Below are 22,542 nucleotides of genomic sequence, written 5' to 3'. Positions count from 1 at the left end.
AGGGGTTGATACCTAGGCATTCAGAAGAGGCAAAGTAAAATAGTGTTTCATCGGATGATAGACCTTTTTGACCCTTCAGAAGGGCCAAACATGATGTATCAGCATGGGTGGTCACAGGATGGGTAAGACAAGGGTCATCTCAGCTAAGTGGTCCTAAGATGGGCCTCCTCATGTTGAACAAGAGAGGGTGGTCTGGAGGTACAAAAATAAAATGGGGGACCTTTCATATCACATCAAAGCATCCCATCCAAGCTGGGCTTGGTCATGCACTTATCACCTAAAAGACTGGAGGTCTTCCAATTAGCTTTCTTATAGTTAGGAAAATAAACTTCATAAGAGGTTAGTAAACAGTGAACTAACAGCTTATAGTTTAAAGCTTAGGACCTATTATAAGAAAGTATCTAATGTTATCTAATTATTCCTATATCTAAGATATGTAAAATATGTATTAATATATGTAATTCCTATATTCATGTAGACTTACTTAATGTCTATTACTAGATGAGTATGTCACTAATAATTGCTAACAATCGCCAAACCTATGGAATCACACTAAGCTGATTAATAATGATTAGAGCAAAATAGAGGTCTAATTAAAATCATCTTTGTCAAAGACTGAAAATGGAATTGGCCTCCTCATGAGGTAGTGAATTTCCCATCACTAAAGACGTTCAGGCAGAGACTAGATGACAAGTGGTTGGAGATATTGTAGATGCAGTTCATATTTAACTAGGGTTGAAGTAACTAACTTCCATGGTTCCTTCTAACTCTTAAAATTCTATGATTCTGTAAGAATTCTTTCTCTTAGAGAAAGCCCTATGTCAAGACTAGAAGCAATACTTAGTTTGGTATTCTTCATTCTGTTCTTAGTTCTCAGCATTTGTCTGCATTTCCAATTTCTTTCACAGTACCTGGGGGCTACCTACAAAGAGAAATTAATTTCTGTGAAGATTAAATCCCAGCAGTTCTTGGCATCAGCTCTTCTAAATCAGAATGTCTAAAAAAGTAAGGGAGGCTTCGATGCTGGTTTCACAAACGCCAGATGAACAAGACAGAATTCTAATAGTGAAAATGGAAGAGGAAGAAATCCACACCTGTGAGCAAGAACCCACTCTCCACTGGAACAACTGCTATAGCCCAGAAACTTTTCGGCAGCGTTTCAGGCAATTTGGCTACCAGGATTCACCTGGGCCCCGGGAGGCCCTGAGTCAACTTCGAGAATTTTGCCATCTGTGGCTAAGGCCTGAAATGCACACAAAGGAGCAGATTTTGGAGCTGCTGGTGTTAGAACAGTTCCTGGCAATTCTGCCCAAGGAGCTACAGACCTTAGTACAAAAGCATCATCCAGAAAATGGAGAAGAGGCAGTAACTGTGCTGGAAGATTTGGAAAGGGAGATTGATGGACCAGGAGAACAGGTTCATATGACAAGGGGTCATCTAGTAATGGGGGGAAATTTTCTGAATTTCTGTTGCCCCTTTACCTATTTGGAAACATAATTCTTTATGTCTTGTCTATTGTCTCTCTCTGTCTGCCATATTTGCCCATAGAACACTAGGAAGAGGAATGAAACTCTAATTCTTCCATCCTTTTCCCCTGAGATATTTTTCCATATAGTCTCTTCTTTTTGTGTTTTATGTTCTTATTATCACAACCCCAACCAAATCTAAATGTTTCCAGGTCTCATTCCGTCAACAAAGTCAGGAAGAGACGGTACTTCAAGGAGCAGATCAGGAATCACTAAGCCTCCAAGTCCAGCCTATGGTTAACCAGCTCAAGTGGGCATCTTGGGAACTCCATACCCTAAGACGAAGTGGTAAGGAATTGATCTCTATGTGGGGGGGAGGGTGAAAGTGGGTATCCTTTCTACCTCAGGTATATATAATCAGTGCCTTTGTCCTGAAACTTTTCTTTACCCATCCACCTCTCACTATTGGAGGCATCATTGTTGTTTCCCTAGATATAAGCTCTTAATATAGTAGTGCTCCTTTTTCATATCTTAAATGAAATTAGACCTTATTTATAGACATGAATCATACCAGTCATTTCTTCTATTTTAACTACTTTATTGGCCATTCTCATATTGCTGTTAAAATAATTTTCCTCATTCATCTTCTTGGCTTCATTTGTATCCTTCTTTTCCTATCTTGACTTCCATTAACTTTTTTTTTTTTTTTGGTGAGGCAATTGGGGTTAAGTGACTTGACCAGGGTCACACAGCTGGTAAGTGTTAAGTGTCTGAGGCCGGATTTGAACTCAGGTCCTCCTGACTCCAGGGCCGGTGCTCTATCCACTGCACCACCTAGCTGCCCTGAATTCCATTAACTTTAACATCAAATTTTACATTTTTCTGGTTTCTTTCCTCCCTGCTAGACCTATTGCTTCGTACTACCTTACCATCATTTGTACATTGATTCCCTTTCTATCCACTGTAGCCTAGATGCCTGCCTTTCATAGGACAGGAATGCCTATTTTCCAATAACCTTCTCTCTAGTTTAAAAAAACCTACCCAGAAGAGATCCATAGCTATTTCTAATTTTACCCCCTGCCATATTTTTCTTCTGTTTTCAAGAAATTCCTGTTTTCATGGCTTTTTCCATAGCCCTAACTAAGATCACCACTACATCTTGTCTGTGGAGTGAACACTGGTCATCCTGTTTACTCTAAATGAATTGTGGAAAAATCCCTTTTCCTCTTATTTCAAGAAACCATTGGTACTTCTCGAGCAAAGAAATGACATAAGAACTGTGCCTTAGAAATACTAATTTAGTATCATTGTATAAGATGGATTGGAGGAGGGAGAGACTGGAAATTGGGAGAACAATTAGGAGTTGAAGATAATAGTCCAAGCAAGAAGTGATGAGAGCCTGAACCAAGGTTGTGACTTTATTAGTGGGGAGGATGGGATAGATGCAAGAGATGTTATAGAAGTAAAATTGTCAAGACTTAGCAACTAATTAATTGAATGTGGTGGTAGAGGGAAGATTTAAGGATGAACCCTGTAGTTTTAAACCTGGGAAACTGGGAGGAGTGAAGGACAGAAATAGGAAAATTTGGATGTGGCTAGATTTAGAGGAAAGATAAGTTTTCTTCTTTTTTTTTTAAATAATTGAATAGAATTTTTTTCCAAAATATATATAAAAAGAAATTTTAACATCAATTTTTTAAAACTTTGTGTTCCAACTTCTCTTCCTCCCTCCATCCCCACCCCCCACCCACAAGAACTCAAGCAGTTCAAAATAAGTTATACATGAGTAGTTATGGAAAACATTCCCACATTAGCTAGGTTGTGAGAGAAAATGGTCAAAAAAACCCCAAAACTTCAGATTAAGAAATTGTCAAAGAGGAAAAAAATTTCTTTTTAAAAAGTGTTTCCATCTGTTTTCAGATACTATCATTTCTTTCTCTGTAGATGGGTTGCAATTTTCATAAGTCTTTCAGGGTTATATTGGGTCATTGCCTTGCTGAAAATAACCACATGCTTCCCAGCAGATCATCTTACACTATTGCTGTTATTTTGTATACAGTATAGTTCATGTAGGTCTTTCCAGGTTTTTCTAATAGTATCTTCTTCATCATAACCTGTATATAGTACCTTAAACTTGACAAAGAATTTTCATCATGATAGCCCAGTAGAGTAGATACCATATGTTTTGCCATTATAATCAATCATCATAACTATTTCCCTCCATCCTATTCCCTTCCCATGATATTTACTCTATTTTCTATCTTCTTTTTACCTATTCCTCCTCAAAAGTGTTTTACTTCTGACTGTTCCCTCCCCCACTCTGCACTCCCTTTTTTTACCCTTCCTTATCTTCTTCCCCTCCTACTTTCCTGTAGGGTTAAATAGATTACTCCTCCCAATTGGGTGTGAATGTTATTCCCTCCATGAGCCCACTCTGATGAGATTAAGGTCTTTGAGCTAATTCTGTGTTCTAAATTTTTCTTCCTCCCTCTCTCCTCAACCCTCCCTATGAAATCAAGCAATTCAATATGTCATACTTGTGCAGTAATGCAGAACATCTTCACCTTCCTTGAAAGTGTTTTGCTTTTTACTGCTCTCTCCCCCAATCTGCCCTTCCCTCCTTCCCCTCTTCCCGCCCCCCCATCTTCCTCCCCTCCCTTAGGGCAAAAATATATTACTATGCCTACTTGAGTATGTATGTTAGTCCTTCTTTGAGCCAATTCTTATGATATTAAGGTTCACTCACTCCCCAACTCCTTCCCCTTCTTCCCCTCCCCTCCATAAGCTTTTTTCTTGTTTCCTTCATGTGAACTACCTCTCCCCAGACCATGTCTCCCCTTCCCCCTCCCCCAGTCTATTCCTCCTACACCTCAACCCTATTTTAAAGATGTCATCCATTCTTTTCTCCCTGTTTGGGACAAACTGCCTCAGTTTACCCAAATAACTCAAGGAGACCACCAAGTCAAGCAGAGACAAATTTATTACATCCTCGTGAGGATGGGAAAAACCTGTCATTTTGAACATATTGAAGTCTTGCAAAGATAGGCCCAATCTTTTAGGTTTTTATAGTAATCTTGAAAAGGAATGTCCCCACGTGCACCTAGGGTAGGTGAGCTCACAATCTAACATCCAATCCTGTCTCATCCAAGGTGTGTGCCCAGCTCGTGATTCATGTATGGAGACTGTCCAAGAACAAAGGGGAGAAGGGGAGGGAGTAACAGGTCTGAGGAATGTCAAAGAAAGAGGGAGGCAGAAATCACTCCCTTAGCTGACTGCAGTTAATTCATGACAGGAACTGGGGTTCTGACACATGTGAGAGGGGAGTAAGCTGACTATTTGGCGACACGATTTTTATTACAGGCCATAAAATAAGGTGTAGCTGGCATGTGGGAACTAAGCAGAAGTAAAGTAAATAGTGCTAATTGGTAGAACTGTGGCAAGTAATAAAACTTACTGGGTGACTGGATATCTTCCAGACCCCATCCCCAAAGTTTACAGAACTGACTCAAGTCCATTATCTCAACAATAAAACTTAAAGGAGACAGTGAGAATTGAAAACAAGCAATTAACTTTTAGGCAAAGTAAGAGACTGGGGGTGGGGGGTGGGGGGTGGGGGGGCTAGGTATCTTTCAGACTCCATCCTTAGAGTTTAATCTGACTCAAATCCATAATTATCCCATACATCCTTCTCTCTACATCTTCCTTCTATCTCTCCTACTTTCTCTTCAAAGTCCCTTTTGAGAGCTTCCTTGGCCTGAGACCAAACAGAAGTCTGATTGAACTCTGATTCTCTATGGTTAGAAGCTTGGCGTGCCTGTGCCCCTCCCCCACTGGGCCACCACCACTCGATTCAGCCCACTGGTTCAGACCCAGGGCATTTTGCCCCAGCTCCAGCAGAGACTGCCTCCACTTCACCCCAGCCTACTGCTGAACCCCCTTACCAGTCTGCAATCAGAGCCTTAGAAGCTGCTGGTGCTGAAGACCCTGATAGGCACTGGAAGCACTGTCCCTGGCAGGGTCCGGACTGCGGGCTGAGCTGTTCAGCCTGATCAGTAGGTGATCGGAATTGCCCTCTTTTTATGAGAAATAGTCTCACTCTGTTCTTATGTGCATTAGGCTGCTCTGGGTTTTGTTTTTTGGTTTTTTTTGGGGGGGCAGTTTATCGTATTATTTGGACGTGAGTGGACGGGTTTATCTGGAGCTTGTGGGAGTCACAGCCCCACCTCCACCATCTTGGCTCCACCCCCAAAGAAAAAGTTTTCTTTTGGACTTGAGCATGTTGAATTTAAGAGTGAAAATGTAAGCTCGTTGAGGGCATGGACTATTTTTCAGTTTTGTCTTTGTATCTCCATCCCTAGCACATAGTAGGCTTTTCATAAATGATTTTTCATTGAATTGGACTCAATTCAATGGTTCATCCCAATAGAGATATCCAGCAGGCAATTGGTGATTGAGCACGGTAGTAAAGAAAGATTTGGAGAAGCATGGGCTTATAGGTAAAAATAGCTGTGGATATTGATCCCTTTCATCCTGCAGTTTTTTCTTACAAAGGTTTTCTTTATTTTTTATAGAAATAGGACTTTCTTACTATAATCCATAAATAGGTATGATTTTAATGCAGAAAATTTGAATGGAATGTTCATGACTGTTGTTAGAACAAATTGTTTATTTGTCATACCTGCTAAAATTGAGATTCCCAATACTTTGAGAATTGTAAGCTATAAATGTTGGTTTTAATACCAGTATTCCATGACTTCATGATTTCATTTGAAGGGTCCTTTCATCTAATCCCTACCCAAATCATGAATCTTCTCTAGAATATCCTCCCAAAGTGAGGATTTGATCCCTGCTTGAAGATAAAAAATGATGGGTTATTTAATAACCACTGAAATAACTGATTGAATTTTGGTACAACTCTACTTCTTAGGAAAATTTTCCTTATTTAAGACCAGAAAAATCTGCCTTCTTACCTTCAGTCTTATGGTTCTCATTCTGACCTTTGGGAGCCAAAGCAGAACAAGTGTAGTATCTTATCTATATGATGACCCTTCACATATCTGAAAAATCAGTATTATTGTCTGTTCTCTATCATCATGTTTTTCAGTCACATCACCATCCTGATTACTTTCCTCTGGACAAGCCCCAGTTGATTAATGTCCCTTGTAAAATGAAGAATTTAAGAACTGGACAGTATTTCAGATTGTGTATGACAAGGGCAGAGTATAGCTGGCTAATTACTTCTCTAATTCTGAATACTATACTTCTTCACATTATCACCTTTGACTGCTACATCACTGCACTGACTTAGGTTGATCTTTCAGTCTTCTACAGATCCTAGACCTTTACAAGATGAATTGCTTTCTAGGTAACCATGCTTGACTATGTAAGATAGAACTAGGAATATTGAGTGGCAGTTGCAGGAAGGTCTATTTTGCTCCATGATAAAGAAAAAACTTCCTAACAATTAGAACTGTCATAATGGAAAGGACTCTTAGGGAGAGGAATATTGAATAACCTATCACTGGGATCTAGATGACGACTTATTTGGGATTTTGGAAAGCAGATTCTTGGTCAGAGATAGGTTGGACTTGATGGTCTTTGAAATCCCTTCCAAATTAGATTAACCCAGGAGTATGACTTTACATTTATTGTTATTAAGGGGGAAGGGAAATGAATGAGCATTTATATAGTACCTACTTTGTGCCATGCACTATGCTAGCTGCTTTAGAAATATTAACTCATTTGGTCCTTACAACAATCCTGGGACATAGATATTGTAGGGACCAATTTTTAATGGGGGAGTGTTAGCTAGGCGGCTTGCCACAATATTGGGGCAAGGAAGGAGACCAACAGCCTCCCTCAAAACAGAGCAGGATTTATTTAACAAGAACTAACTTAAAAAAACATAAACAGGATCAGTAGGATTAAGGGAAAGGAAATAAAATGGGGAAAGGGAAATTATACAACCTGAACAACAACACCGCCCAGGAATCATCTGAGAACACACAGCAATGTCCTGTAGCCTTCCAGCTTCAAGCTAGAATGATGAAAAACCTCCCTTCTTTCCAGCAGACCCCAGGCTGACCACACACAGCGCCAAGCCAATTGGCTGGCCACTCTGACAGTCACATGACTGCCCTCACTGGGCTTCCAATCATTATAATTTTGCCAGGCCCATGTAGGCATGGTGATGATGTGAGGTGTCAGCGCCATGGTGACAGCTACAACCAGTGAGTGGCGCACCATGCGGTTTGCAGAGCCCCAGGCTAGTGCACGCCGAGGTTTTTTTAAAAAATTCTAGCCAAAAGATGGGGTCATAAAAACCTCAAATAACAATTCTTTACAATATTATTATCATCCCCATTTTGCAGTTGAGGAAACTGAGGCGCACAGATTTGCCTAGGATCACATAGCCAATAAGTGTTTGAGGCTGGATTTGAACTCAGGTCTTTCTGACAACAGGCCCAGTACTTTATCTACTGTGTTACCTAGCTTGTTCTTTTCAGGCTCTTTTTAAATCTCAGGATTATCATCCATCATATTAATAGGTCCCTTCCAGCATTGTATCATCTGCAAATTAGATAAGTATATTATCTATGCTTCCATTTAAGTTGTTGATTTTTAAAATAATAGAATAGGACATTTCCCTAGGAAATGGCTTTTCCTCAAGGTTGATAGTAATCTGTTAATTAACACTTGTAGTTCAATTGTTCAGTCACTTTTGAATATGTTTAACTGTATTATATTCTACCTCATATCCCTTCATCTTTTATAACTGAAAGACCTTGTTAAATATTTTGCTGACATTTAAAATATAGTATGTACATAGCATTCCCTGATCTGCTTTTCTAATAACCCTACCCCCAAAAAGCAATGAGATCATTCTGACATAACTTGTTCTTATTGTATCAATGATAGCTACTAGTGAGTGTTTCTTCCCTTTATAAAAAGAGCTCACAAACCATCCCTTTAATAACCTATTCTAGAATCTTATGGGGAATGGGTGTCAAGTTGCTCCCTCTTAAAGATGGGGAAAGAGGACTGAGAGGACATATGTTTTTTTCCCCCAAGATCACTTGGCTAATAATTGACAGAGCCAGTACTTGTACCCATTTAATGATTTTAAGTGTACTGCTCTTTCCACTATACCTCAGTGCCTTTTCAGCTATAGATACAAGTCCTTTCACTACCCTGGAATATCATTCATGTGGACCTTTTGACTTGAACTCATTAAATGCAGATAGGTGCTTTTTAACCTCCTTTTTAATATGGATTTTCAGTAATCTGTTAACTATTTTTGTTCCACTGATCTGAGCTGAAAAATTGTGTTCGTCTTGGTGGGCAAAACAAGAGGAAAAAAATACCATAATAGATTTAGAAGTAAATTTAACTGGAGGTCTCCTCATCTAACCGCCTTATTTTACAGATAAGGACACTTATCTGTAATGGTAATGATGTGTAATTAAGATTCATCATCAGATACTTCATGACTGGTCTTAATCTCCTATTATTGGAGTGTAGGAATTTTTAAAAATAAACCATAACAAGTCAAGTCAACAAGTATATTTTAAGTGCCTACTATGTGTCAGGCACTCTACTAAATTCAGAGCATACAAATAAGGCAAAAACAGTTCCTGCTCTCAAGGATTTCATATTCTAATCAGGAAGACAACATGCAAAAAACTATGTATAAAGAAGCTATAAGTAGAGTCGATTGGAGATAATCTCTGTGGGAAGGCATTTAGGGGAAATGGGGAAAGTCTTCTTTCAGAATGTAGAATTTTTAGCTGAGAATTGAAGGAAGCCAGGAGGTCAAAGTGAAGAGTCAGAAGATGCAGTATTGTATTCAAGGGAAAAAAGGAAGCCATCATCACTGGAAGAGAACCAGCTATGAAGAGCTATAGAAGCAAAACAGAGACTTTTATATTTGGTGCTGGAGATAATAAGAAGCCACTGGAGTTTATTGAGTAAGGGAAGATAGAATCAGATCTGCACTTTGGGAAAATCAGTTTGAGTGAGGAATGGACTATAGGGGAAAAGGCCTTTAGGCAAGGAGACCAAGTAGAAGGTTATTGCAGTAATCCAGGCAAGAAATGATAAGTTCCTGTGACAGGGTAGTGGCAATGTCAGAGAAGAGAAATGGGTACATGCAAGAGATGTTACAAAGGTAAAATTGACAGGAGTTGTCAACAGATTTGATGGATGTTTCAGGGTGCGGGGGGGTGGTGGTGGGAGAGAGAGACAGAGAAAAGAGTTGAGGATGATGCCTAGATTGTAAGCTTGGGTGACTGGGTGATAATGATGGCATCTTCAACAATCGTTGTTTGTCCTTTGTTCTCAAAGAGGACCACGACTTCAGGGTGATGTCATGACTTGCACTGAATTGGATTTAAGTGAGGGAGGGCTGTGCAAAGTCACTGGCCTCACTTTTTCCTCCAGAGCCATCTGGGTCCAGTGGCAAGATATGTATCAGAACAACTGGAGATGGCCCTGGATAGCAATTGGGGTTAAGTGACTTGCCCAGGATCACACAGCTAGTAATTGTCAAGTGTCTGAGGCCAGATTTGAACTCAGGTCCTCCTTTCTCCAGGGCCAGTGCTCTATCCACTGTGCCACCTAGATGCCCCACCCTCAAAAGTAATAGGGAAGTTAAGGAAGAGGGGAAGACTTGGAGGGAAAGTAAATAAGTTCAGTTTTAGACATGCTGAGTTTTAGTTGTTTGCAGGACATCCAGTTTTAGATGTCGAGTAGGCAGTTGGAGATGGGAATCTGGAGATCAGCAGAGAGGTTAGGGTTGGATAAATGATTTTAAAATCATCTGAATGTTGATAATTGAATCCATGGGAGCTGATGAAATCACCAGAAGAAATTGTATAGAAAGAGAAGAGAAAAGGACCCAGGAAAGAACTTTAGGGAACACTGATACTTCCATTTGGAGAGAGCACTGATACTTCCATTTGGAGAGAGCACTGGACTTCCTTTATTTCTAACCTGGTTCTGCTTCTAACTCTGGACATCTGGACATTATGCTCCAGCTTTCTCACCCTGGATTATCCCCCTCCCATTGGTGATTTCCTCCCAGGGCCTTCATATTGGGAAGAGGCCCAGGATAGTTTGCCTTTATTCTTCTCCAGCTCTATTTCAGACTCACTGGACTTAGCAACCTTATACCAAATAGATTTCTCTTCTCCCTGCTTTTTAGCTCCCTTTCATCATGTTGTCTTCCCAGTTAGACCTTCTTAAGGGCAAGGTCTCTCTTTTTGCTTGTATATGTATCTCTAGTGCTTATCATGGTATCTGGGACATAGTGCGTGGCACTTAATAAATTCTGTTGACTTCACTGACCCACCTTTAGTGAGTATGACCTGAATGAAGATCCAGCAAAAGAGACTAGAGAGAAAAAGTCTCCTGGTAGAAAGAGAACCAGCAGAAAGCAATGTTAGAAAAATCTGGAGAGAGTATCAAGAAGAGGGTGATTGACAGTGTCAGAGACTGTATAGAGATCAAGACAGATAAAGATTGAAAAAAGGCCATTAAATTTGGCAATTAAGAGATCATTGGGAACTTTGAACAAAGTAACTTTTAACTGAATTACGAGGTCAGAAACAAGACTGTAGAGATTTTAGAAGAAATAAAGAGAAAGAAGTATAAGAAGTTTAGCCACAAGAGACAAAAGAGATATAGGTAAATGACTATTTGTTAGATAGGTTTTAAAGAGAATTTTTATTCAGATATTATGTTAGACTAGAACTCTGAGGTCCTTTTGAGCCTTGAAAGTTTGATTCCATTGAAGCTCAGAAAGGTTGTAATTGACCAGAGATCATGTAGAATTGGGATTCAAACCCAGATGCTCAGATTTTAAAATCTAGTACTCTTGGTATTATGCCATATTGGTCCTCAGAAGTAGAATAGTATAACATCCTTCCTAACAGCTGTCGTTTTCTTATTTATACCAAACAGGCCCTATCCTTTTCTTAATATTCCCCTTACTCCAGAATAGCAAAACACATACACACAAAACCCTTTCTCCAGTATTTTATATTTATTGAAAGCCTCACCTCAAACTGGGCTAAAGCCTCTTCATAAGACAAGGACCTTGCCACTTTTTTTATTTGTCCTTATTTACTTCTTCTCATGAGTGTATATGTGTATAAGAAGTATTGTGTATATTGTGAAGCCTTTAAGTATAATATATAGTACAAATTATAATTTTAAAATCAGTTTGTTACTGACTTCCCTGTTTAGCTACATAAAGACATCTCTTTTTTTTTTCCCCCTTCCTTATTTGAATCAATTGTGACCTCACTGGAATCTAGATTTTTAATACCTCCCATTCCTTTTGCCCTGACTTTTTTTGTTTCCTCAGGCTATAGGATCTTATTGATCCAATCTGAACTCTTTGAATTTTACCCTCCTAAAATTCAAGCCTAGTTTTCCACTATTCATGTTACAAATTCTAAGCTAGCCATTATCTTTTCTACCTGGTATTTTGTCTTAGAAAACCATAACCACTCCCAAAAGTTTTGCATTTAAGTTTTAACAATATAGATTTAAACTAGTTGTGTTTTATGGGTTCTATGAATTTTTAAATACCTTTTAAGGTAATTTGAGATAATTCTTGGAGAATACAAAGCAAGGTTCAAGAATCACCACTTTGTATAATAGCCACTGTGAGTAGTAAAACTAAAATTTGTATTTTAAAAATTTTTATATTTTTTTCAATTATATGTAAAAACAATTTTTAACATTCATTTTTAAAAAATGTTGAGTTCCAGGGGCAGCTAGGTGGCACAGTGGATAAGGCACCAGTCTTGGATTCAGGAGGACCTGAGTTCAAATCTGGCCTCAGACACTTGACACTTACTAGCTGTGTGACCCTAGGCAAGTCACTTAACCCTCATTGCCCCAACAACAACAACAAAAAAAGTTGAGTTCCAAATCCTCTCCCTCCCATTCTCCCTATCCTTGAGAAGGCAAGCAATGTGATATCGTGTAGGGACCAATTTTTAATTGGGGAGTGTTAGCTATGCGGCTCGCCACAATATTGGGGCGAGGAAGGAGACCGATAGCCTCCCTCAAAAACAAAACAGGATTTATTAACAAGAACGAACTTAAAAACACAAGCAAGATCAGTAGAATTAAGGGAAAGAAAATAAAATGGGGGAAGGGAAATGATATAACCTGAATAACACCACTGCCAAGGAATCAGCTGAGAACATACAGCTGCTTCCTTTTGCCTTCCAGCTTCAAGCTAGAATGGTGAACCTCCTTCCTTCTTCCCAGCAGACCCCAGGATGACCACATACAGTCCCAAGCCAATTGGCTGGCAGCCCTGACTGACAGTCACATGACTGCCCTCACTGGACTTCCAGTCATTATAATTTTGCCAGGCCCATGTAAGTGTCAGCAAGTGGTGATGACGTCAGGTGCCAGCACCATGGCAATGGCTGCAACCAGTGGGTGGAGCACTGTGCCAGTTGTGGAGGCTCTGCGCCTGAACCCCAGGCCAGTACACAGCTGGGGTTTTTTAAATTCTAGCCAAAAGATGGGGCCATAAAAACCTTAAATAACAATTAATTCTTTACAATAGATTATACAAGTACAGTCATGTAAAACATAATTTCATATTAGCCATGTTACAAAAGGAAAAACAGACCAAAAAAATGCCAGGAAAATTATGTTCAAAAAGTATGTTTCTAACTGCATTCAGACTCCCATCAGTTCTTTGTCTGGAAGTGAATAGCGTTTTTCATCATAAGTACTTTGGAATTGTCTTGGATCATTGTATTGCTGAGATTTGCCAAGTCATTCACAGTTGATCATCATACAGTATTGCTGTCCCTGTGTATGATGTTCTCCTACTTCTGCTCCCTTCATTTTGCATCAAATCATATAAGTCTTTCCAGGTTTTTCTGAAACAATCCTGCTTGTCATCTCCATCGTAATCATATCACAACATGTTCAGCCATTCCCCAGTTGAAAGGCATTCCCTCAATTTCATTTCTTTGCCACCACAAAAAGTTGCTATAATTATTTTTGTATATATAGGTCCTTTTCCTTTTTAAAAAAAATCTCTTTGGGATACAGATCTAGTATTGCTGGGTCAAAGGGTTTTATAGCCCTTTGGGCATAGTTCTAAATTGCTCTCCAGACTGGTTGGATCAGTTCACAACTCTGCCAACAGTGCATCAGTGTTCTGAATTTTCCACATTACCTCCAGCATTTGTCATTTTCCTTTTCTGTCATATTAGTCAATCTGATAGGTATGGGGTAGGTAGCTTAGAGTTGTTTTAATTTATATTTCTCTAATCAGTAGTGATTTAGGACATTTTTTCATATGACATTAGGTCGTTTTTATTTCTTCTGATAACTACCTCCTCACATCCTTTGACCATTTATCAATTGGGGAATGACTTGTAGTCCTATAAATTTGATTCAGTTCTCTGTATATTTGAAAAATAAAGTCTTTATCAGAGAAACTTGCTGTAAATGTTTCCCCCAGTTTTCTGTGTTCTTTCTAATCTTTGCTACATTGCTTTTATTTGTGTAAAAACTTTAATTTCATGTAATCAAAATCATAAATCTTATACAATGTAAAACTGTTATCACTTGTTGATCATAAATTCTTCCCTTATGCATAGTTCTTCTGACAGGTAAAATTTTCTGTGCTCCCCTAATTTGCTTATGGTATTACCTTTTATGTCTAAATCATATACCCATTTTGACCTTATCTTGGTATTGTGTAATTTAAAATTCTAAATGTGGGTTCTAATCTGTTCCCACAGTTTTGGGGAAAACTGACTAAAATCACTGATAAAATGAGTTTAGGTTTTTAAGGGTTTATTGAAAGAGAGAGATTAAGAACAGAATTCCTACAGCCTGGCAATCCTATCTTTCCTCAATTGTCCCGTGAAGTCCTTTCCTCAACTTTTCTGTGTAGTCCTCTCCTCAATTCCTCTGTGTAGTTCTCTGCCATCACTACCAAGTCAGGAACCAAAAAGAGAGAGAACTCCTCCCCCAGCATCCACTTCCTACTTCATGTGTCCTTCTCAGAAATGGGAGGCTCCTCAAGTTGATTGGTTGGTAGTCTTGATAGATAGTACCCATGAGCAAACGTCACTTCCTGACACCAAGGAAAAGCCACATGGCCTTGCCCTCAGAGGCATTCTCCTCATGGTGGAGCTTTCCTATAGTAAGTCTCCAGCAGGTGGCGTCATTCCAATCATTACAGTATAAAGTGTGAGATGTTGGTCTGTACCTAGTTTCTGCCAAACTGCATTTCAGTTTTCCCAACAATTTTTGTCAGGTAATGAGTTCTTGTCCCCAAAGCTTGGATCTTTGGAGTTAGCAAACACTAGATTACTATGGTCATTTACTATTGTCTATAGTATACCAAATCTATTTTACTTGTCCATCACTCTATTTCTTTTTTTTTCTTCTTTTTTTTTGGGGGGGGGGGGCAGTGAGTTAAGTAACTTGGCCAGGGTCACACAACTAGTGTCAAGTGTCTGAGACCGGATTTGAACTCAGGTCCTCCTGAATCCAGGGCTGGTGCTTTATCTACTATGCCACCTAGCTACCCCACCACTCCATTGAACAAGTAAATTAATTTAGGTAGAATTGTCATTTTTATTATATTGACTTGACTTACCCATGAGTAATTGATATTTTCCCACTTCTTTATATCTGACTTTATTTGTGTCAAAAGTGTTTTGTAATTGTGTTCATATAGTTCCTGGATTTATGTTGGCAGGCAAACTTTAAAGTATTTTATATTGTCCACAGTTATTTTAAATAAAATTTTTCTTCCTATCTCTTGCTACTGGACTTTGTTGGTAATATATTGAAATGCTTATGATTTATGTGGGTTTATTTTATATCCTGCAACTTTGCTGAAGTTGTTCATTATTTCTTTTTTTTCTTTCTTTTTGAATAGAATTTTATTTTCCAAAATATATGTAAAAACAAAATTTTACCATCAATTTTTTAAAAACTTTGTGTTCCAACTTCTCTTCCCCCCTCCATTGCCACCCCCCAACCGCAAGAACTCAAGCAATTCAATATAAGTTATACATGAGTAGTCATGGAAAAATTCCCATATTAGCCAGTTGTGAGAGAAAACAGTCAAAAAAAACCCCAAAACTTCAGATTAAGGAATTGTCAAAGAGGAAATGAAAAAAAAATTTTTTAAATGTGTTTCCATCTGTTTTCAGATACTATCAGTTCTTTCTCTGCAGATGGGCTGCAATCTTCATAAGTCTTTCAGGGTTATATTGGATCATTGCCTTGCTGAAAATAACCACATGCTTCCCAGCAGATCATCCCCCACTATTGCTGTTATTTTGTATACAGTACATTTCACTCTGCTTCGGTTCATGTGGGTCTTTCCAGGTTTTTCTGATAGTATCTTGTTCATAACCTTTATATAGTACCTTAAACTTGACAGAGAATTTTCTTCATAAAAGCCCAGCAAAGTAGGTACCATATAGGCATCTAGGTGGCGCAGTGGACAGAGCACTGGCCCTGGAGTCAGGAGGACCTGAGTTCAAATTTGGCCTCAGAAACTCAACACCCACTAGCTGCGCAACCCTAGGCAAGCCACTCAACCCCAATCGCCTCACAAAACAAAACAAAAAGTAGGTGCCATGCGTTTTGCCATTATAATCAATCATCATAACTATTTCCCTCCATCCCACTTCCTTCCCATGACATTTACTCTATCTTCTTTTTACCTATTCCTCCTCAGAGGTGTTTTACTTCTGACTATCCTCTCCCTCCCTCTGCACTTCGTCTTTTCACCCTTCCTTATCCTCTTCCCCTCCTATTTTCCTGCAGGGTTACAAAGATTGCTCCTCCCAATTGGGTATGAAAGCTATTCCCTCCATGAGCCTACTCCAATGAGATCAGGGTCCCTGAGCTAATTCTGTGTTCTAAATTTTTCCTCCTCCCTCCCTCCTCAACCTTCCCTATGAGATCAAGCAATTCAGTATGTCATACTGGTGTAGTAATGCAGAACATCTTCATCCTCCTTGAAAGTGTTTTGCTTTTTACTGCTCTCTCCCCCAATCTGCCCTTTCCTCCTTCCCTTCTCCCTCCCCCTGCTCAGGGCAAAAATATACTCCTGTACCTACTTGAGTATGTATGTTGGTCCTTCTTTGAGCCAATTCTGATGATATTAAGGTTCACTCATTCCTCAACTCCTTCCCCCTCTTCTGCTCTCCTCCATAAGCTTTCTTCTTGTTTCCTTCATGTGAACTACCTCTCCCCAGACCATCTCTCCCCTTCTCCCTCCCCCAGTTTATTCCTCCTACACCTCAACCCTATTTGAATGATGTCATCATGAATTAGTTAGGTGGCACAGTGGACAAAGCACCAGCCCTGGACCCAGGAGGCCCCAAGCCCAAATCCAGCCCCAGACATGAGACACCCCACCCTGTCTGCCCTACAAGGAACAAAACATAAATGCTTTACAGATATCATCCCTTCATATTCAGTTCAGCCCTGACTTCTGTGAATTTCTTACTGAGATAGTTCTTATGATTTCAACGTAATATCTTCCCATGTAGGAATGTAAACAGTTTGATCTTTTACTATCCCTCATGAAATCTTTTTCCTGTTTACCTTTTTATGCTTCTCCAGGGTCTTGTATTTGAAAGTCAAATTTTCTATTCAGTTCAGGTCTTTTCATCACAAATGCTTGAAAAACCTCTTTCTCATTGAAATCCCATTTTTGCCTCTGAAAAATTATACTCAGTTTTGCTGGATATGTGATTTTTGGCTGAAGTCCCAGTTCCTTTGCCCTCTGGAATATCATATTCCATGCCTTTTGGTCCTTTAATGTAGAAGCTACTAGATCTTGCTTTATCCTTATTGGAGCTCCACAGTATTTGAATTCCTTTTTTCTAGCTGCTTGCAGTATTTTCTCCTTGATCTGGGAGTTCTGGAATTTGGCTATAATATTCCTGGAGCTTTTCCTTTTGGGATCTCTTTCAGGAGATAATTGGTGGATTCTTTTAATTTCTATTTTAGCTTCTGCTTCTAGAATATCAGGGCAGTTTTCCCTCACAATCTCTTGGAGGATGGTGTCTAAGCTTTTGTTTTGGTCATGGTTTTCAGGTAGTCCAATGATTTTCAAATTATGTCTCCTAGATTTATTTTCTAGGTCATCTGTTTTTCCAAGGAGATATTTCACATTGCCCTCTATTTTTTCATTCTGTTGGATTTGCTTTACTGTGCCTTGGTTTCTCATAAGGCCACTAGCTTCCATTTGTTCAATCCTAATTCTTAGGCAGTTATTTTCATCAGACAGTTTTTTAATCTCCTTTTCCATTTGGCTTTTCAAACTGTTGACTTTTTTCTCATGACTCTCCTGCATGGCTCTCATTTCCCTTTCCATTCTTTCCTCCTTTTCTCTACATCTTCTTTCTGCTTCTCCTACTTTCTCTTCAAAGTCCCTTTTGAGAGCTTCCATGGTCTGAGACCAGTTCATATTTTTCTTGGAAGCTTTGGATGTTGGAGCTTTGACCCTGTTATTATCCTCTTCTTCTTCTGAGGTTGTATTGTGGTCTACCTTATCCCCAAAGAAGTTTTTGATGGTCTTCTGCTTTCTCTGACTACTCATCCTGGCTGACTATTTCTTGGCTTTTAACTCCTTCTTAAAGTGTGGCGCTGCTTCCAGGACACACTGTTCAAGCTACAGCGTGGCCCGGGGGATGATTGGGCATCTTCTCAGCCTGCCTGGCCTCCCTTTCATTTGATTTTAAACTTTGCACTGGGGGGTGGTGGTGGGGGCTGCTTGTGGGGGCTGCTTCTCGGCTCCACTCCTGTTCTCAGCTTCAGAGGGTCCCAGGTGTTTTGGGTTGAGAGGGGGCAGGCTTTAATCTCACCTGGCCTGTTCTCAGGTCCAGAGATAACCTCAGGCCTACTTTACTAAGCAACCAACCAGCAAAGCTTTCTGTGGTGTGGTTCTCAGCTTCCGATGAGACTGCTCCCCTCCCCCACCTTGGTCTCCCACTACTCAGGATTTCTTCCTGGTTTCCTGCTGGGGTGGAACAGTTGAATTCTTCCCCCCAGTCCACTGGTACCCCTGCACTCCACCCCCCCCACCCCCCGCCAGCCGTTCAGTCCAACCACACTGGGTTCCAAAAGACGCCAGTGCTGCACCCGATTCAGAGGCACTGGGGCAAATTCCTCTGGCGGGTGTCTGGTGTGTCGGCCTGATTGCAGGGTTAGGCTTTATTCGTGGCCCAGCATGGCCCCCTGAAATCTATCTATAGCTGGAGAAAACCCTCAGCCCGTATTTTTGTGTTTTTCTGCCCCAAGGGTTCTTTTATTGCTATTTTTGGGGTGATTGCATCAGAAGCCTTGTGGGTTTAATGTCTTTCCTCTGCCATCTTGGCTCCGCCCCCTAATTATTTCAACTAGCTTTTTAATTGACTTTCTAGGATTCTTTAAGGGTACCATAATATCATCTGCAAAGAATGATAGTTTTTTTAAAAAGAATGATAGTTTTGCTTCTTCATTGCCTATTCTAATTCTTTCAATTTATTTTTCTTCTCTTATTGCTATATCTAGTTTTTAAAGTACAATATTAAATAATAGTGATAATATTGGTCATCCTTGTTTCATCTTTGATCTTGTGAAGATTTCTAGTCTGTCCCCATTACAGAAATAATGCTTACTGATGGTAATTAGATGGATGCTACTAATCATTTTAAGGAAAGCTCCATTTGTTTCTGTGCTCTCTGATATTTTTAATAGGAATACTTTTTATCAAAAGAATTTTCTGCATCTGTTGAGATAATTACATTATTTTTGTTGATTTTGTTATTGATAGGGTCTGTTTTGCTAACAATTTTCCTACTATTGAACCAGCTCAGCATCCCTGGTATAAATCCCACATGATCATAGTATATTATCTTTATGATATATTGTAATATCCTTACTAGCATTTAACATTTTGCATCAATACTCATTAGGGAAATTGGTCTGCAGTTTTCATTCTCTGTTTTAGCTCTTTCTGGTTTAGGTATCAGCAACCATATTTGTGTCGTAAAGGGAATTTGGCATGATTCCTTCTTTGCCTATTTTTATGTAATATGGGAATTAATTGTACTTTAAATGTTTGGTAGAATGCACTTGTGAATCCATCTGGACCTGGGTATTTTTTCTTAGGTAGAGCTCATTTATGTATTGTTCAATTTCTTTTTCTAAGATTGGGTTATTTAAATATTCTATTTTCCCTTCTCTGATTCTGGGTAATTTATATTTTTGTAAATATTCATCCATTTCACCTATATTCTTACATTTATTGGCATATATTTGAGCAGAATAGCTCCTAATAATTGCTTTACTTTCACCTTAATTGGTGGTGAATTCACCCTTTTCATTTTTGATATTAGTAATTTGGTTTTCCTAATTTTTTAAATCAAATTAACCAATTTATCTGTTTTATTGTGTTTTTGTTCCTAAAACTAGCTCCAGTTTTAGTTCATTGCTTCAATAGTTTTTAAATCTCTCACCTCTACTACTTATCCTTTGCCAACTTTTTGTTGTTGTTGTTGTTGTTGTTGTTGTTGTTGTTAGTCATTTTTCAATCATGTGTGACCCCATTTGGGGTTTTCTTGGCAATGATACTGGAGTGGTTTGCCATTTCCTTCTCCAACTCATTTTATAGAGAAGGAAACTGATAAAAACAGGGTTAAGTGAGTTGCACTGCTGCTAAGTGTTTGAGGACAGATTTGAACACAGGAATAGGAGTCTTTCTGACCCCAGGCTTTGACACTCTGTCTTGCCATCTTTTTTACTACTTACTTACTGTACTTGTTCCCATGTTCATTTAATTGTCTGTATCAGCTGTCCCTGAACTCTGTTACCTTTTCCTCCCTAAAGTCTGCTGCCTTATTTTCCCTATCACTCACACTGTGGTGTCATTTTGCAGGTATTTACAAGCCATTAATTCCATTAATTTAGATCATCTTGTCCCCTTTGCAGCACAGAAAACAGATGATATTGCATTTTCTTTTTATTGTTTCAGGTGATGACACCAGAGTGGAAAATGTAGAACTGGCTCCAAAGCAGATTTCTTCTGATATAGAATCACATGGTAGTATTCCTGGCACCCTCAATATGAATGTTCCCCAGGTTTTAAAATTTAGAGAAACCTGTGAAAGTGATGGCAGATTCAAAAGAAGGCAGGGAAATCCCTCTCGCAAAAAACAGTATAAATGTGATGAATGTGGTAAAAATTTCAGTCAAAGCTCAGCCCTTATTCTTCATCAGAGAATCCACAGTGGAGAGAAACCCTATGAATGTGATGAGTGTGCAAAAGCTTTCAGCAGAAGCTCAATTCTTATTCAACATCGGAGAATCCACACTGGGGAGAAACCGTATATATGTCATGAATGTGGGAAAGCATTCAGTCAAAGTTCCAATCTTTTTAGACATAAGAGAAGGCACAATAAAGAAAAAATCCTAACAGTGTCATGAGTATCTGAAAGCAATTAAAACCTTTTCATCAGAAGAGAAGACTCAATAAACAAAAGATCCTTTTGATGAAATCAGTGTAGTTTTAGTGGGCATAAATTCCCTATTGAAGATCAAAAAGCCACTGTGGAGAATGTGAAACATTAATTACCATTTCTTCCTTATATGATAGTAGAGTGCCATCCCTATGAGACATTGGACAATCCTAGCTCTACTTCAAGCAGTCATCCTTAAATCCCACTTGTTGAAGATAATCTCTTAATCTATTCTATTTCCATTGCCATGTCAACTAGATGACTGTTTGCTCCCTCCTCTAAAAATGTCCTTCTTAGATAATTTTCCCTTATTTAGAGTAAATATAAGAAGAATTCTATAATGTAATTCATTGAAAAGATGGGCACTTTTTATTTTGAATTCTAGCAGCAAGTTTGAAGACCTCATTAGTGTGGAGGACATTTTCCACTGCACATCCACAATTCAAACTATAGTTATAAAGCTTGTATGTATGAGAGATAGGACTTGAACTCAGATCTACCAGATTTCAAAGCCAACATTCTTATCTACAACACCATGCAGTCTCTCTCGTTATCACACTTAAATATTCAGGCTTATCAGAAGTAGCCAGAGAGGCACAGACCCAAGAATAGATGCTTACCATTATCTAGGATGAGAGATAATTGAAGTCAATAAATGGGTAAGACTTCCAGGTAAGATAATAGACATTCTGTAATTGAAACTAGTAAGAATGTAAATAGTATGTAGTTTAGAGACAGCTCATTGACAAGAATAAGATGCTTCCCCATGTTAGTAGGAAGGCTTTAACTTTAAAAACTGTGTATGAAATGAGCTACAAAATCAGATTATCTCATGATTTGAAAGTATATTGTAGCAAATTGATGTTATGCTAAGTGGTCATAACATCATCATCATCATCATCTAGGAAATGAAAAATTGTAGATTAAGACTTTTTCAGTATATCTGCAACATTGTCTAAGAGGATCCCCTCGTTAGCGGACTTGTGTATCCAGTTGTATTGGCAAGAATATATAATGAAGAAGCGTGATTCATTGGGCTATTGCATCTTATTGTAAGTATCACTTAGAATTAAGGCAAAGGGAACTTCAGAAAATTTTGTCACAGAATTTCAAAAGTCAGTTCCTGAGAGGCCACTTTAGTCTGACCCATAACTGAACAGGGATGTTCTTAACAGTATTCAACCAGATAGCTCAATACCAGAAAAAGGTAACTATCTAACCCAAATATGTAATTGTGCTTAATAGATATATTTCCCCAACATAAATTTTAAAATTGACTTGCTAATACAAATCTTGGGGTTTGGGGTGTCATATCAACCTTGGCTAAACTTAACCACTGTTTCCAAACATAGAGTTGAGATCTGAGCCTGGATCCATGATGTTACCACAAAAATGTAGAAACTGGTAATACCTGATTTAAAGAACTTGCCAAAATCTTTTGCATACATTCTTCAAAACTGAAGTTAAAAACATCTCCACTATAGTTTATAAGTTTTAAAGATTTTATATTTTTCTGCAGCTCATTAATATGTATTGGGCAAATATAGTAGCACAGA

At 38.8% G+C, this 22,542-nt stretch overlaps 1 protein-coding gene across 1 annotated transcript in view; it reads left to right on the top strand.

Annotated features, from left to right (window-relative positions):
- LOC122752702 (zinc finger protein 850-like) overlaps nucleotides 1-22,542 on the top strand; it is a 1,092,329-nt gene that overhangs the window by 1,056,620 nt on the left and 13,167 nt on the right. Inside the window, 1 exon segment of the mRNA XM_043999585.1 lies at nucleotides 20,692-20,945. Coding sequence (XP_043855520.1) covers nucleotides 20,692-20,945 — 254 coding nt within the window.

This window comes from Dromiciops gliroides, chromosome 4, assembly GCF_019393635.1.
Source record: "Dromiciops gliroides isolate mDroGli1 chromosome 4, mDroGli1.pri, whole genome shotgun sequence".
Lineage (NCBI taxonomy): Eukaryota > Metazoa > Chordata > Mammalia > Microbiotheria > Microbiotheriidae > Dromiciops > Dromiciops gliroides.
Note: the sequence above shows the minus strand (reverse complement) of the source record. Positions and strands in the feature narration are given on the sequence as shown.